The sequence below is a fragment of the Oncorhynchus mykiss genome, chromosome 21, assembly GCF_013265735.2.
Source record: "Oncorhynchus mykiss isolate Arlee chromosome 21, USDA_OmykA_1.1, whole genome shotgun sequence".
In the NCBI taxonomy this organism is placed as follows: domain Eukaryota; kingdom Metazoa; phylum Chordata; class Actinopteri; order Salmoniformes; family Salmonidae; genus Oncorhynchus; species Oncorhynchus mykiss.
The window spans coordinates 31,851,736-31,865,831 of NC_048585.1; the positions used below are offsets into that span (position 1 = coordinate 31,851,736).

The following is a 14,096-nucleotide window of genomic DNA, read 5'->3' on the forward strand; positions in this document are numbered from 1 at the left end:
GATAATGAAAAGCTTTGTCTCTGGAAAATGTTAGAATTTTTGGAGCTGCACTTTTTCTCACACCCATGTGAGTTCATCAGGTACACAGTGACTTTATATACAGACAGTACAGTAACAATTGATTGCATTTATATTACGCGTTTCCACTTACAGTAGGTGCTCAAAAGCGCATTACATATTAAGGGAGTAAACTCACCTCTTCCACCACTAATATGCTAGACAACATTTTGATGGAGATGACAAACAATCGCTAAATTCAATCGACCCACAACTTATCCAAAGAGAACAATTCTGTAGATTCCTTTTTGAACAGTAAATGCTAATCTGCTGTATCTTTTATATGTAAACAGGTTTGATTAAATACTGATTAAATGAAACTGACAGGCACACTAAGCCGAAGACACCCAATTACCAACCAGATATGTCTGTATTGATAAAAAGATGGATTACACTCCAGAAACTGCCTTAGACCATGGGAAAAGGGGCAAAGGAGTAGTAGAAAGCCATACATCAACAGCCTGTAATGTATAGCTATGTGAATGTATATCACCCATATGATGTATGGATGATAGCAACGAGAGTCCTAGACATTCCCTTCATATTCCCTCCATTGACTCTCATTATCATCCCCTCTGGCTGTTATCGTTGGCACTATGATTCATCCACCATGCGGTGAAAGTCAGTGGGAACAGTGAGAGGCTGTCGTGGACAGGGACGGACTGATGCGCTCACTTTCCCACCCCCACCTCTCTCTTCTTTCAGCTCATCTCTTCTTCTCAAGTGAGATGGAAAAGTCTACTATGGTAAAGATCTGGGGGAGGAGTTTGCCCACTTTTTGGATCAGGCATTTCATTCGCTGTCATAACTACTCTTTAAGATAGCATCTTGAGTATGTTTGACAGAGGTGGAGGTAGCTAGACACGGGGTAAATTGTTATCCTTTGTTCACAAGGAAAGTATTTGTGTACTTGGCTACCCACTGTGGTTCCAAAAGGTGTAACCCAATACCTCTGGAGAGCCAGGGAAAAAGGAGCCAAACCATGGTGTAAATATGAGAAGCCATGCAGAGAATAAGATGAACCATTGAGTAAATAAAGTAAACTATAATACTGGAAGCAGAAACCATAAAGGTAATTAAGAGGGTATGTACTGGCAGTTGGATCAAGAGCTGGGTGAGGTGGAAAGCAATGTGATTCTGGACACTGGCCAGTTTCAAATGGTGGAGAAATATTCTCCAGTGTCAGTTAAATCAGTCTACCCTTTAGTGAGCCATTCGTAACTTCCCCAACCAGGATTAACAATTGTACAGATCATAAAGAACTGTTTAAGTGAAAACACTGCGCTTTATTACATGTAATCTAATAAGGGCATTAGGTTAAACAAACATAGGATTTTCAGTTGTTTTAACACCATCACTAGTCCTAGTCCCAATTTCCACAACTCCAGATACTTGAATTTTAACCAAATGTCTTTTGTCAAGAGTCTCTCAGCTCAACTTAAAAGCCATGTGAAGCACTTGAATGGCCTACATCCAGGCCCTCTTCTACCCCTAGTTCTCAGTCCTCTGTAAGGTCAGGGGGGTTAAGTGAGGTCCTGGTCTACAATGGGTCTATGCTAAGTGATCCAGAGGGCATGTGGGAACTCTATAGCACTCCAGGTTCCTGTAATGGAGGAAACCCAACCCAGCCCTTTATATGGAAAGGGGGATGAAGTTATAGGAAGTGCTTCCCCGTGTACTGTGTGAACACACTGACTTGGCTCGGGAGGTCCTGTATTATATGTGAGGAGAGCTCCATTTGGGCTAGTAATCACTCACTTTGGTTGGCTGTTCACTGAACTGCATTGCTGTTGAAATTGTGTGTGTGTGTGTGTTTATATATGTATACATATACACACACACACACGCGCATATACAGTTGAAGTCATTAAACGTGTTTTTCAACCACTCCACAAATTTCTTGTTATTAGCAAACTATAGTTCTGGCAAGTCGGTTTTGACATCTACTTTGTGCATGACAAGTAATTTTTCCAACAATTGTTTAAAGACAGATTATTTCACTTAATCACAATTCCAGTGGGTCAGACATTTACATACACTAAGTTGACTGTACCTTTTAACAGCTTGGAAAAATAATCTAAATTACATCATGGCTTTAGAAGCTTCTGATTGGCTAATTGACATCATTTGAGTCAATTGGAGGTGTACCTGTGGATGTATTTCGAGGTCTACCTTCAAAATCAGTGCCTCTTTGCTTGACATCGTAGGAAACAGGCCAAACAGTAGCATATCCAGCCTTTTATGAGGTAACTAGGTGGTCTTCAGATCCTGACGCTGATCAGCTTGCCGATGCCCATATCATTCCCACATCTCCTCCCTAACTCCTTATGAACATGTAAACCCCCTGAAAAAGCCCCCAAAGTCCCTTCCTATCAGACACACTGTGAAATCATGGCTTGCATCTTCACACCCTTCTCCACCTCCTCTCCAAGACTGATAGTCTGCTTATGGAAGGGATGTCATGCCATCATCACATTCAGAGATACACTGAGAAGAGAGAAGGAGCCTGGTCTGTTATGTACAGCTCAACTCCTAACTGTACAGTATGTGATAGGTTAGCATAACAAACACAAACAAATCAAGACCAGCCATGCAATGGTGAAGTGGAGAGATGAGCAGCCAGGGAGTGCCCAGACCTTAGTTGTGATGGTGTGCACGTCCGAATCAACGTCGCAGGGAGGCTTACCTTGCCAATGCCGGCGTGGGCATGACCCATCTTGACCACCACAGGGAACGTTGGTGTTGTCACCTGGGAAAGAAGACAAAGTAGAGTGTTACCACAGTCTGAAAAACCACTGGCAGAGGAGAGAACATGCAGTATCCATTAATCCTAATACCAACTAAGTGGATGGAGGGTTTCTCTGAAGAGCAACCTTGATATCGTAACTGGGTAGCGTGTTAGAACTGTGAAGCAGGGAAAACGTTTTAGAGCTACACTGAGGTCCAAATAATTATAACCAGTATCTATCTATACCTAATTTGATTGACAAGGGCTCCAGACTATGACTTGGCTATGATTGAACTGCGCTGTCCATGTGAGTGACTGACTACTAAAAGCAAAACACAAGTTCCTCCCTAAACTTAATTGCGAGGCATAGCTCAGACCTGACGTATGGTATAGAATCAAAAACCTAATTTAAAGTGAAAGACTTCTCAAAGACCATTATGGAACTACCGCGTTGAACTTAAAGCCACCCAATTTAGGGAAGCATGAGGTATTTTCTGAAAAATGTCGGTTTATTACACAAAAGAGAAGTTCTGGGAAACGAGAAAGAGCGAGACCAAAGCCAAAGCTTCTTGGGATGGGTTTAGACAACCCAGCCCCACCGCAGGCGTCATGGGCTCTCTCATAGCATGGTGTGCAATGTGAGAGGAGGAGGAAACGTCAACAGACGACTTCAAACGTGTTCTTTAAAAACACATTCTTGCCACTGATAGATCCCCTGATACCATTGTTAGATGGAAATGTAATCTAAAGAGAGGGCTTATCCAGTTTGAAACCAATTTCTAAATCTCCTATTGTTTGAAATGGCACACAGAGATGATATAGACTCACTGGAGAGTTTTAGAGTTTGAGTCTCAATGTAACAGCCCCCTTTAGTTAGATTAGACTGTATCAACGCAATCACATCAGTTACATGCATTCCGACAAACGTACAGTTGAAGTCGGAAGTTCACATACAGAGAATGATTCATTTCAGCTTTTATTTCTTTCATTACATTACATTCCCAGTAGGTCAGAAGTTTACATACACTCCATTAGTATTTGGTAGCATTTGCCTTTAAATTGTTGAACTTGGGTCAAACGTTTCGGGTAGCCATCCACAAGCTTCCCACAATAAGTTGGGTGAATTTTGGCCCATTCCTCCTGACAGAGCTGGTGTAATTGAGGCAGATTTGTAGCCCTCCTTCCTCGCACACGCCTTTTGCCTCAAATGATGTCAATTAGCCTATCAGAAGCTTCTAAAGCCATGACATTTTCTGGAATTTTCCAAACTGCTTAAAGGCACAGTCGACTTAGTGTATGTAAACTTCTGACCCACTGGAATTGTGATAGTGAATTATAAGTGAAATAATCTGTCTGTAAACAATTGTTGGAAAAATTACTTGTGTCGTGCACAAAGTAGATGTCCTAACAGACTTGCCAAAACTATAGTTTGTTAACAAGAAATTTGTGGATTGGTTGAAAAACACGTTTTAATGACTCCAACCTAAGTGTGTGTAAACTTCCGACTTCAACTGTATATTACACTAGGCAGACACTAGAGAAACCTGGTCAGTTAACAGTGTTATGGTGGTGTTAATACTATGGCATATCAAGTCGTGGTATGGTAAAAACAGTTAATTTGTCTAAAGTATTCTTCTGAGTACATTACCTGAACAACACAAATGGGGTGTGTATGTAACATCACTTACATTTTTATTGCAATCTTACAGTACGATATAACATCAGCATTATACGGTGGGCCTGGGCATAAGAACACACTCTTCCTGGCACACTCCGAGAGAAAACATTTAGATAAGCAGATGAGAGATTTTCAGTCAGAGCAGAGGGCACACAGCCAGAGTACGCACACAGCTGTGAGCTCAGGCCTGACAGATCTGCTAGGGCAAAGGCAGCTGCTGCTATCGTTTTATCCACCCCTCGTCTGGCTGTCAGTGGACAGGACTGAACAGAACAGAGAAGACCCCCCCCCCCTGTCTGGATGGATGTTGTCTGTTTAGTGTTAATCATCGACAGACACAAGGTTGCTAGGACATCAGTGCCAACCATGTTGAGAGATCGTGAAACTACAGCCCCAGGCTGTACAAGATAACACAATCTAACTTGCATCCATAATAGGCTGAAAACCACTTTGTGTGAGTTGGAAGTGTAATTGTGAATTTATAATCTACTTTCAAACTGTGCGTTTTAAATCATGATTACACAATCCATTAATACTAGTGAGTCAACCACTTGAAATCCCTAAAAATGGTACAAAGAGCCTCAGGACCCAGATAATAAGTATCCTCTGTGTAGGTGAAACACATTGGCTCATAGAAAGACAAATGGACTCCTCAATGTACCTCTCAATAGGTAGCCTAGTGGTTAGAGCGGTGGACTTGTAACCGGAAGGTTGCAAGTTCAAATCCCCAAGCTGACAAGGTACAAATCTGTCGTTCTGCCCCTGATCAGGCAGTTAACCCACTGTTCCTAGGCCGTCATTGAAAATAAGAATTTGTTCTTAACTGACTTGCCTAGTTAAATAAAGGTAAAATAAAAGCTACCTACCGATCAACAGTTCTCCTGGCCGTTTGTGGTTGGTATTTCCATTTTTTAAATGGAAATTTCCATCAATGCCAGAGAAAAGCACATTCACTAAGCCTCAGACGCAAGCTGAATTATTTTGTATTCGGCACATGTGAGCTATGTAGCAGGGAGACACCTGATATAACATGTGTATGAGAATGACTGAGGACAGTGGTTTCGCTGTGGGGGCTTGTCCTAAAATGACAGAAGTGGTTTTGGGTGGGCAGATTTGTGGCCGCCAACTCTGTCTGGATGTGTAATCTGAAAATCTCCCAGTCATTCCCATCAATGTGGCAATGACGGGAGACACGGTGGAGGGAAGAGACCACATCCTATCTAATGAGGTTACACTGGCAGCGCGGAACATCAGAAGGAAGATCAAATACGTCTGGGCACTAAACCTGGCATAAAACCAACTCAGACTGAGACGTGCTTATGAGCTTTCAGACATGTACATTTTGATTTGTCTCGGCTTTTGTTTTCTTACAGCTGCATGAATTACTGTACTTGCCTTTCCTGTTCCCACCCGAAAACCATTAACAATGTGTTCAGTATGGTCAAGTAATTGAGAAAACACACACAAAATCTAATTATACGGCCAGTGATTTCACCAGTCTAGGTTTGGTTTCACAACATGAGGTTGCCGTCATTTACAGTAACGCACCAGACGACCAGGTCTGGCACATACTTCAGGGAAGCCCATCAATCGGGCCAAAACACTCAGTCATATATATATATATATATTTTTTGTGTGTGTGAAAGTCAGACATTTGGATCATTTAGGGCCGAAGGCTGTCATGAATCACACTTCCCTAACCTCCAAACACCTCCGTCACATTCTTAAATCCCCACACCTCACTCAATTCTAAAGTTGAGCTCAGTGGAACGATGGGTCGTCGGCATGTAGACAAATAGATAAAACATTGAATAATTTTGTCCAGTCTGTTGGACCCATGGAATTTCCCACAAACTAAAGGGCAGCACGTTGAACAGAGGGGACATGAGTCATCCAACGACCCTGCCTTTGCAAGTGTCATCATGTTGGACGAGGCTAATTATCCCGTAACTTTTGTGCCCAAATAACCATCCTTAGTGAATCACCACATTTATAAAATGGAGGGACCTAAAAAGTTATTTGACCATTATAATTGCCCAAGGATCCTTGTGAAGTCGAGGTCTGGGTCTAATATAATGTACAATGTAACAGTGGTACTGGAAAACATTTATCGTAAAACTTCAGATGTTGGTTGGCAATTAATAAAACAATGAGCGGCTAGACAAAAAGGAGATCTAAGAGGGCAGGTGAAAGGTCAAACAAAACACATTCTCCACCACATTAGCCCATTAGCTAGGAGAGTGGCCAGATGGATAAGTACTTAGATGTACAATTGTAAATAGGTACTTATCAAGCTCTGATTCAAGGGGGTAGAGTCATTCTAAGGGGGCGCATCAATTATCCAACGCAACACATGGTGCATCCATCCCCGCATATGTATGATCTCTTAATTTTTATGATGGCCATTCAAAGCTGCCACATCAAGGAAGCGGACAGCAGCGAAAAGACTTAAGCAGACGAGGAGAGGAGGAGAGCAGGGGGACCCTGACCCAGGCCGCTGTTCAAAAAGATCTCCTGGCATCAAAACCAAAGACAGCCTGTTCACATAAAACCCTACTCAAAGATTAACTTGGCCTTGAGAGACGAATGAAGAACACACAAATAACTGACTGTAATCACACACCTGGCCTGAGTGGATTTGATCTGCCCGTTTGAAATCGGCATTGCAAAACCTCAGAACTATTTCCGTACTATATATGTACAGTGCCTTGCAAAAGTATTCGGCCCCCTTGTACTTTGCGACCTTTTGCCACATTTCAGGCTTCAAACATAAAGATATAAAACTGTATTTTTTTGTGAAGAATCAACAACAAGTGGGACACAGTCATGAAGTGGAACGACATTTATTGGATATTTAAAACTTTTTTAACAAATCAAAAACTGAAAAATTGGGCGTGCAAAATTATTCAGGCCCTTTACTTTCAGTGCAGCAAACTCTCTCCAGAAGTTCAGTGAGGATCTCTGAATGATCCAATGTTGACCTAAATGACTAATGATGATAAATACAATCCACCTGTGTGTAATCAAGTCTCCGTATAAATGCACCTGCACTGTGATAGTCTCAGAGGTCCATCAAAAGCGCAGAGAGCATCATGAAGAACAAGGAACACACCAGGCAGGTCCGAGATACTGTTGTGAAGAAGTTTAAAGCCGGATTTGGATACAAAAAGATTTCCCAAGCTTTAAACATCCCAAGGAGCACTGTGCAAGCGATAATATTGAAATGGAAGGAGTATCAGACCACTGCAAATCTACCAAGACCTGGCCGTCCCTCTAAACGTTCAGCTCATACAAGGAGAAGACTGATCAGAGATGCAGCCAAGAGGCCCATGATCACTCTGGATGACCTGCAGAGATCTACAGCTGAGGTGGGAGACTCTGTCCATAGGACAACAATCAGTTGTATATTGCACAAATCTGGCCTTTATGGAAGAGTGGCAAGAAGAAAGCCATTTCTTAAAGATATCCATAAAAAGTGTCGTTTAAAGTTTGCCACAAGCCACCTGGGAGACACACCAAACATGTGGAAGAAGGTGCTCTGGTCAGATGAAACCAAAATTGAACTTTTTGGCAACAATGCAAAACGTTATGTTTGGCGTAAAAGCAACACAGCTGAACACACCATCCCCACTGTCAAACATGGTGGTGGCAGCATCATGGTTTGGGCCTGCTTTTATTCAGCAGGGACAGGGAAGATGGTTAAAATTGATGGGAAGATGGATGGAGCCAAATACAGGACCATTCTGGAAGAAAACCTGATGGAGTCTGCAAAAGACCTGAGACTGGGACGGAGATTTGTCTTCCAACAAGACAATGATCCAAAACATAAAGCAAAATCTACAATGGAATGGTTCAAAAATAAACATATCCAGGTGTTAGAATGGCCAAGTCAAAGTCCAGACCTGAATCCAATCGAGAATCTGTGGAAAGAACTGAAAACTGCTGTTCACAAATGCTCTCCATCCAACCTCACTGAGCTCGAGCTGTTTTGCAAGGAGGAATGGGAAAAAAATTCAGTCTCTCGATGTGCAAAACTGATAGAGACATACCCCAAGCGACTTACAGCTGTAATCGCAGCAAAAGGTGGCGCTACAAAGTATTAACTTAAGGGGGCTGAATAATTTTGCACGCCCAATTTTTCAGTTTTTGATTTGTTAAAAAAGTTTGAAATATCCAATAAATGTCGTTCCACTTCATGATTGTGTCCCACTTGTTGTTGATTCTTCACAAAAAATACAGTTTTATATCTTTATGTTTGAAGCCTGAAATGTGGCAAAAGGTCGCAAAGTTCAAGGGGGCCGAATACTTTTGCAAGGCAATGTATGTGCCGTAGTAACTTGAAACAGTGTTCGGCGGATTGATGAATCTTTTACAAAATCAAGATTAAAACCTGGAAGTTGAGGATTAATATTTTCCATAGAAATTTTAACGGGTAAGTGAATGGATGGTTAACTACATATTCCACACCAGACTGTCAGAACATCCTCTTGTTCATCAGGTTATTCAGTGGTTTCTCTGAGGTCTTTGATTGTGCTTGGTGTGGTAAATGCACAAGAGTTTGGGCATCAAGAAAACACTCTTAACCTAGAGCCAACCATCTATCATCGCCATCTTCAGACCCACATGTACACTTTGTGAACTTCTTTGTAAGCAAACCACTACACTTCATCATAGCCAAGTCACGACACAAGATAAACGTGCCACGGCCTTTGTAGTTGTACTTTCAGAAAGGAACTGAATTAAGTCGTAGACATAACACACATCTCCCACCCAGACAACACACCGTTTAAGTTGCATTTACAGTAATGGTAAGCCTTGTGCTACTGATGAGCCCCCGCAAACTATAGATCGGATGCTCAGTGTATGACATCGTAAGTCGTTAGACTGCTAATGGGGCATGATAATTATTGTCATGGAATTCAGGGTCATCTGGCTTCCATTGGGATCCATCCTGATCGGAGTGCGTTTCCATGAGGGAAACATCTGTCTGGAAAACAGACAGACTTCCATACCTATTTTCAGGGATGGAAGTTTCCAGAGTGGAAGTTTCCTGAGAATACCGAACACCAGGTTTGTGATGGAGATGTATTTGATGGTGAAGATTCTGAACACTTTGGCCAATGCACCTGCGAATGGTTCATGGGTTTCGAAGAGAGGCAAGGAAGAGGTTAGAAGTATGCAATGTCCATGGCACTTCTAATTGAGGGAACGGCTGGCCGTTCAGAGATATTTTCGAAGTCATCTTCGCACATCTGCACAGTGTTCTGAGGAATACACTGACAAATGTTGAGAAAATATTGTGCAAATGGATATGATTCATACGAAGTCATGATTCAATATGATTTAATGACAGAACATGGCCACAACTTCACTCAGAGGTAATCTATTTTAGGTAAACACATATGCGTGTATGCATATGCATAGCCTAAGTAGAAGAATAGACACTACCACTACCAAAACAGTTGCTATTTCAATCCAACTTTGCTGTGGTGGTTCAGTAAGAGTCATGCAGCAGGGCTATTAGTGCTAATCAATTCACTAACCTAGCTACATTTCAGCTGGCTTCTACATTTGAAAAAAGTGAGAACCAACATAATTGGGACAGACGGGGCCTTTGGCAGCACCAGTCTTGCAAAAACGATCAGTGTTGCAGGGCATTCCTCTCCGTCTAAAAGGGAAAGAGATGTCACATTCTCCAGGGTTAGGCTACAATACACTGGGTCTTTGGAAAAGTGTCAGCAGAAGTAAGGAGGCAATGTATGCAATTACACCCAGCAAAGTCACTCGATCCTGGGATCAGGAAAGCTGTGAACCTCTGGTCATTGGCCTCTTAGTGTAGGCATACAGAGAAAACATTGTTTGATAGCAGAAAATGTCACTTTTATTGGAGTTCTAGTTCAAAACATTAGGTTTCTGCCCGAAAGGTCTTCAACAGATAGTTTGGACGAGGAACAACCAGTTTTCGCGTCAGTTGCATGTACACAACTTGACAGTTTATGTAATTACTCATACCTCTTCTTGTGATGCAGTTGTTGATTTCTCATGTTTTGATTGATTTATGATGTTTAGAAATTGCAGTAAAAGTTTCGGGAAAGTAAAAGTAAAATGTGTTTATGAGCTTTGTCCAGAAGTTGAACAATTTGAACGACTTTCCCAATTTCACGCAAGCCCATAAACACATTACATGACAGATTGCTGGGTGTTTGTCTTTGCACAGCTCTGATGGGTTTTTCATTTATACAATATGCTAATGAGGCGATGGGTAAAAATAAACATTCCAAAAGTCAATTTGGCAACGGGAGTTGAGCAGATGGTCGAGGTCCTGGTTGCTGATAGAACAGACGACTGGTATCAAACTTTGTTTACTCAATTTAAAAGGGGGGGTTCAACAGGCAATTTGCACTGAGAGGGTTTAGAAAGTTTCATTAAAAGTCAGAAGTAGGCCTTCAAACAGTTGGTAACAGTAAATGATCCAATTTTGCAAACAGGGTTAAGATGTGGTAGGACAGCCAAATTGAAATACTCAAGTATCCCTCCAAAACACTGACCAATGAGGGGACTCTACAGTCACACAACAACAAAACTATTTAGTTGTAGTGGCGCGTAAGAGAACTGGAAAGTGTGTTATAGTGAAGGCCTAAATGAGGAGCAAAGGAAATGGTTTTGAACCCCTCACACCCTGCCTTTAAAAGCACCATTCCCTCTAGGACTAATAGACTGTAAAAGTCAAATCCATATCCAGAGCCAAAGCCCTAAAGTGGCCCAATGGATTAACAAATAAGGAGAGAAGAAAGAAAGTGGGCTAAGCAAATGAAACAAGGCCGGGAACATAGAACAGGTGCTAATACTGTGGAGTTCTAAAGGCCTCTGGAAAGTGACGATTTCCTTCTCTATTATCATCTGTCCGGATGAGGAAGTACAGACCATAGAGTCAAGAATCCCCCAGCTAGAAGTGAAAGGAGAGAGTTGTTCTGACACAGTCAGGAGTCCCGGGACACACAGTGGATGTAGTAGATTGGTGTTGCCCCAGGACATTTATTGAACAGGAAGAGAAGGGCTGTTGGGAAATCCACCACTGAGTGGCCACTCTGACGTAGCAGTCCGCCACTCAGAGTTAAATGGGAAAGCCTGAATACAGACAGTTTCCAGGTTGGGACTCTGCCCGTAGGTCCTCAACTTACTATAATTTATTAAGTATTGTATTTGCGAGCATAACTACAGTATAAATGGTGTTGGGCTGAATGAAATTAGTTTAGATAATGTAAGACTGAATCAAAAAATAAACATTGTACCAATTGGGTGATTCATGGCATCAATCAACTGCCATAGATTCACTGAGCTGAAAATCGTACTGTACATGCGTTGTTGATTATCACTTAAATGTTCAACCTACATTACTGTGTGAATAACATACACAGCATGATGTAGCTTGATAACATGCAAGGCCCATTACAAGGTTATTAGCACCTAAGGTGGGGTGAGATAAGCCTAAAGGGAAGGGTGAGAGTACTCTCCTGAATTGATGATGTTGTTGTTACCAATCGTGCTAATGCTCACTTTAGGAAGCGTGGGGCAAAATTTAAAGCTTAAACAAGCATGAAAATATGATTGGATATACAGTGCCTTCAGAAAGTATTCAGACCCGTTGACATTTTCCACATTTTATTACGCTACAGCCTTATTCTAAAATTGATTTAAATCGTTTTTACCCCTGATCAATCTACACACAATACCCCATAACGACAAAGCAAAAACTGTTTTTGAAATTTCTGCAAAAAAATTCAATAATCACATTTATGTAAGTATTCAGACCCTTTACTCAGTACTTTGTTGAATAACCTTTTGGCAGTGATTACAGCTTAGAGTCTTCTTGGGTATGATGCTACAAGCTTGGCACCTGTATTTGGGGAGTTTCTCCCATTCTTCTCTGCAGATCCTCTCAAGCTCTGTCAGGTTGGATGGGGAGCGTCGCTGCACAGCTATTGTCAGGTCTCTCCAGAGATAGTCGATCGGCTTCAAGTCCAGACTCTTGCTGGGCCACTCAAGGACCTTCAGAGACTTGTCCCTGAAGCCACTCCTGCGTTGTGTTTGCTGTGTGCTGTGTGCTTAGGCTCGTTGTCCTGTTGGAAGGTGAACCTTCGCCCCTAGTCTGAGGTCCTGAGCACTCTGGAACAGGATTTCATCAAGGATCTCTGTACTTTGTCCTGTTCATCTTTGCCTCGATCCTGACTAGTCTTCCAGTCCCTGCTGCTGACAGCATGATGCTGTTACCACCATGCTTCACCGTAGGGATGGTGCCAGGTTTCCTCCAGACATAGCGCTTGGCATTCCAGGAAAAGAGTTCAATCTGGATTTCATCAGACCAGAGAATCTTGTTTCTCATGGTCTGGGAGTTTTTAGGTGCCTTTTGGCTAACTCCAAGCGGGCTGTCATGTGCCTTTTACTGAGGAGTGGTTTCTGTCTGGCCACTCTACCATAAAGGCCTGATTGGAGGAGTGCTGCAGAGATTTTAATTTTATTTAACTAGGCAAGTCAGTTCAGAACAAATTCTTATTTACAATGACGGCCTACACCCGCCAAACCCTAACGACACTGGGCCAATTGTGCTCCGCCCTATGGGACTCTCAATCCCGGCCAGTTGTGATACAGCCTGGAATCGAACCAGGGTCTGTAGTGATACCTCTAGCACTGAGATGCAGTGCATTAGACTGCTGCGCCACTTGGGAACCATGGTTGTCCTTCTGGAAGGTCCTGCCATTTCCACTGAGGAATTTTAGAGCTCTGTCAGAGTGACCATCAGGTTCTTGGTCACCTCCCTTACCAAAGCCCTTCTCCCCCGATTGCTCAGTTTGGCCGGGTGGCCAGCTCTAGGAAGAGTCTTGGTGGTTCCAAACTTCTTCCACCTAAGAATGATGGAGGCCACTGTGTTCTTGGGGACTTTCAATGATGAAGAATATTTGTGTTACTCTTCCCCAGATCTGTGCCTTGACACAATCCTGTCTCGGAGCTCTACGGACACTTCCTTCGACCTCATGGCTTGGTTTTTGCTCTGACATGCAGTGTCAATGGTGGGACCTTATATAGACAGGTGTGTGCCTTTCCAAATCATGTCCAGTCAATTGAATTTACCACTGGTGGACTCCAATCACGTTGTAGAAACATCTCAAGGATGATCAATGGAAACAGGATGCACTGGAGCTTAATTTTGAGTCTCATAGCAAAAGGCTGAATACTTATGTAAATAAGGTATATGTTTTTTATTTCTAAAAACCTGTTTTCGCTTTGTCATTATGGAGTAATGTGTATAGATTGCGGAGGATTTAAAAAAAAATGTAATCCATTTTAGAATAAGGCTGTAATGTAACAAAATGTGGAAAAAGTCAAGGGGTCTGAATACTTTCCAAAGACACTGTACATAAGCCATAAAAGGTTAATTTCATTTCGTGCAATATTAGCTCTACCCTCTGACCTGTACTGTATTTCACAAGATTTATTGCCAAGTACATGTGATCATACACAAGGGAGTGCATGCATGTAGTTGTTGGCTCTTACTCTACCGCACACCTGAGGAAAACAATAGAAGGAACAGGCAGCTCCTTTTGGCAAAAAAGAGGGGAATCTTCTGCAGACTAC

The 14,096-nt window shown here is 42.2% G+C and overlaps 1 protein-coding gene across 1 annotated transcript in view; it reads right to left on the reverse strand.

Annotated features, from left to right (window-relative positions):
- LOC110500248 (synapsin-3) overlaps positions 1-14,096 on the reverse strand; it is a 125,092-nt gene that overhangs the window by 28,045 nt on the left and 82,951 nt on the right. Inside the window, exon 7 of the mRNA XM_021577500.2 lies at positions 2,744-2,806. Coding sequence (XP_021433175.2) covers positions 2,744-2,806 — 63 coding nt within the window. The remainder of the gene's footprint in view (positions 1-2,743; positions 2,807-14,096) is intronic.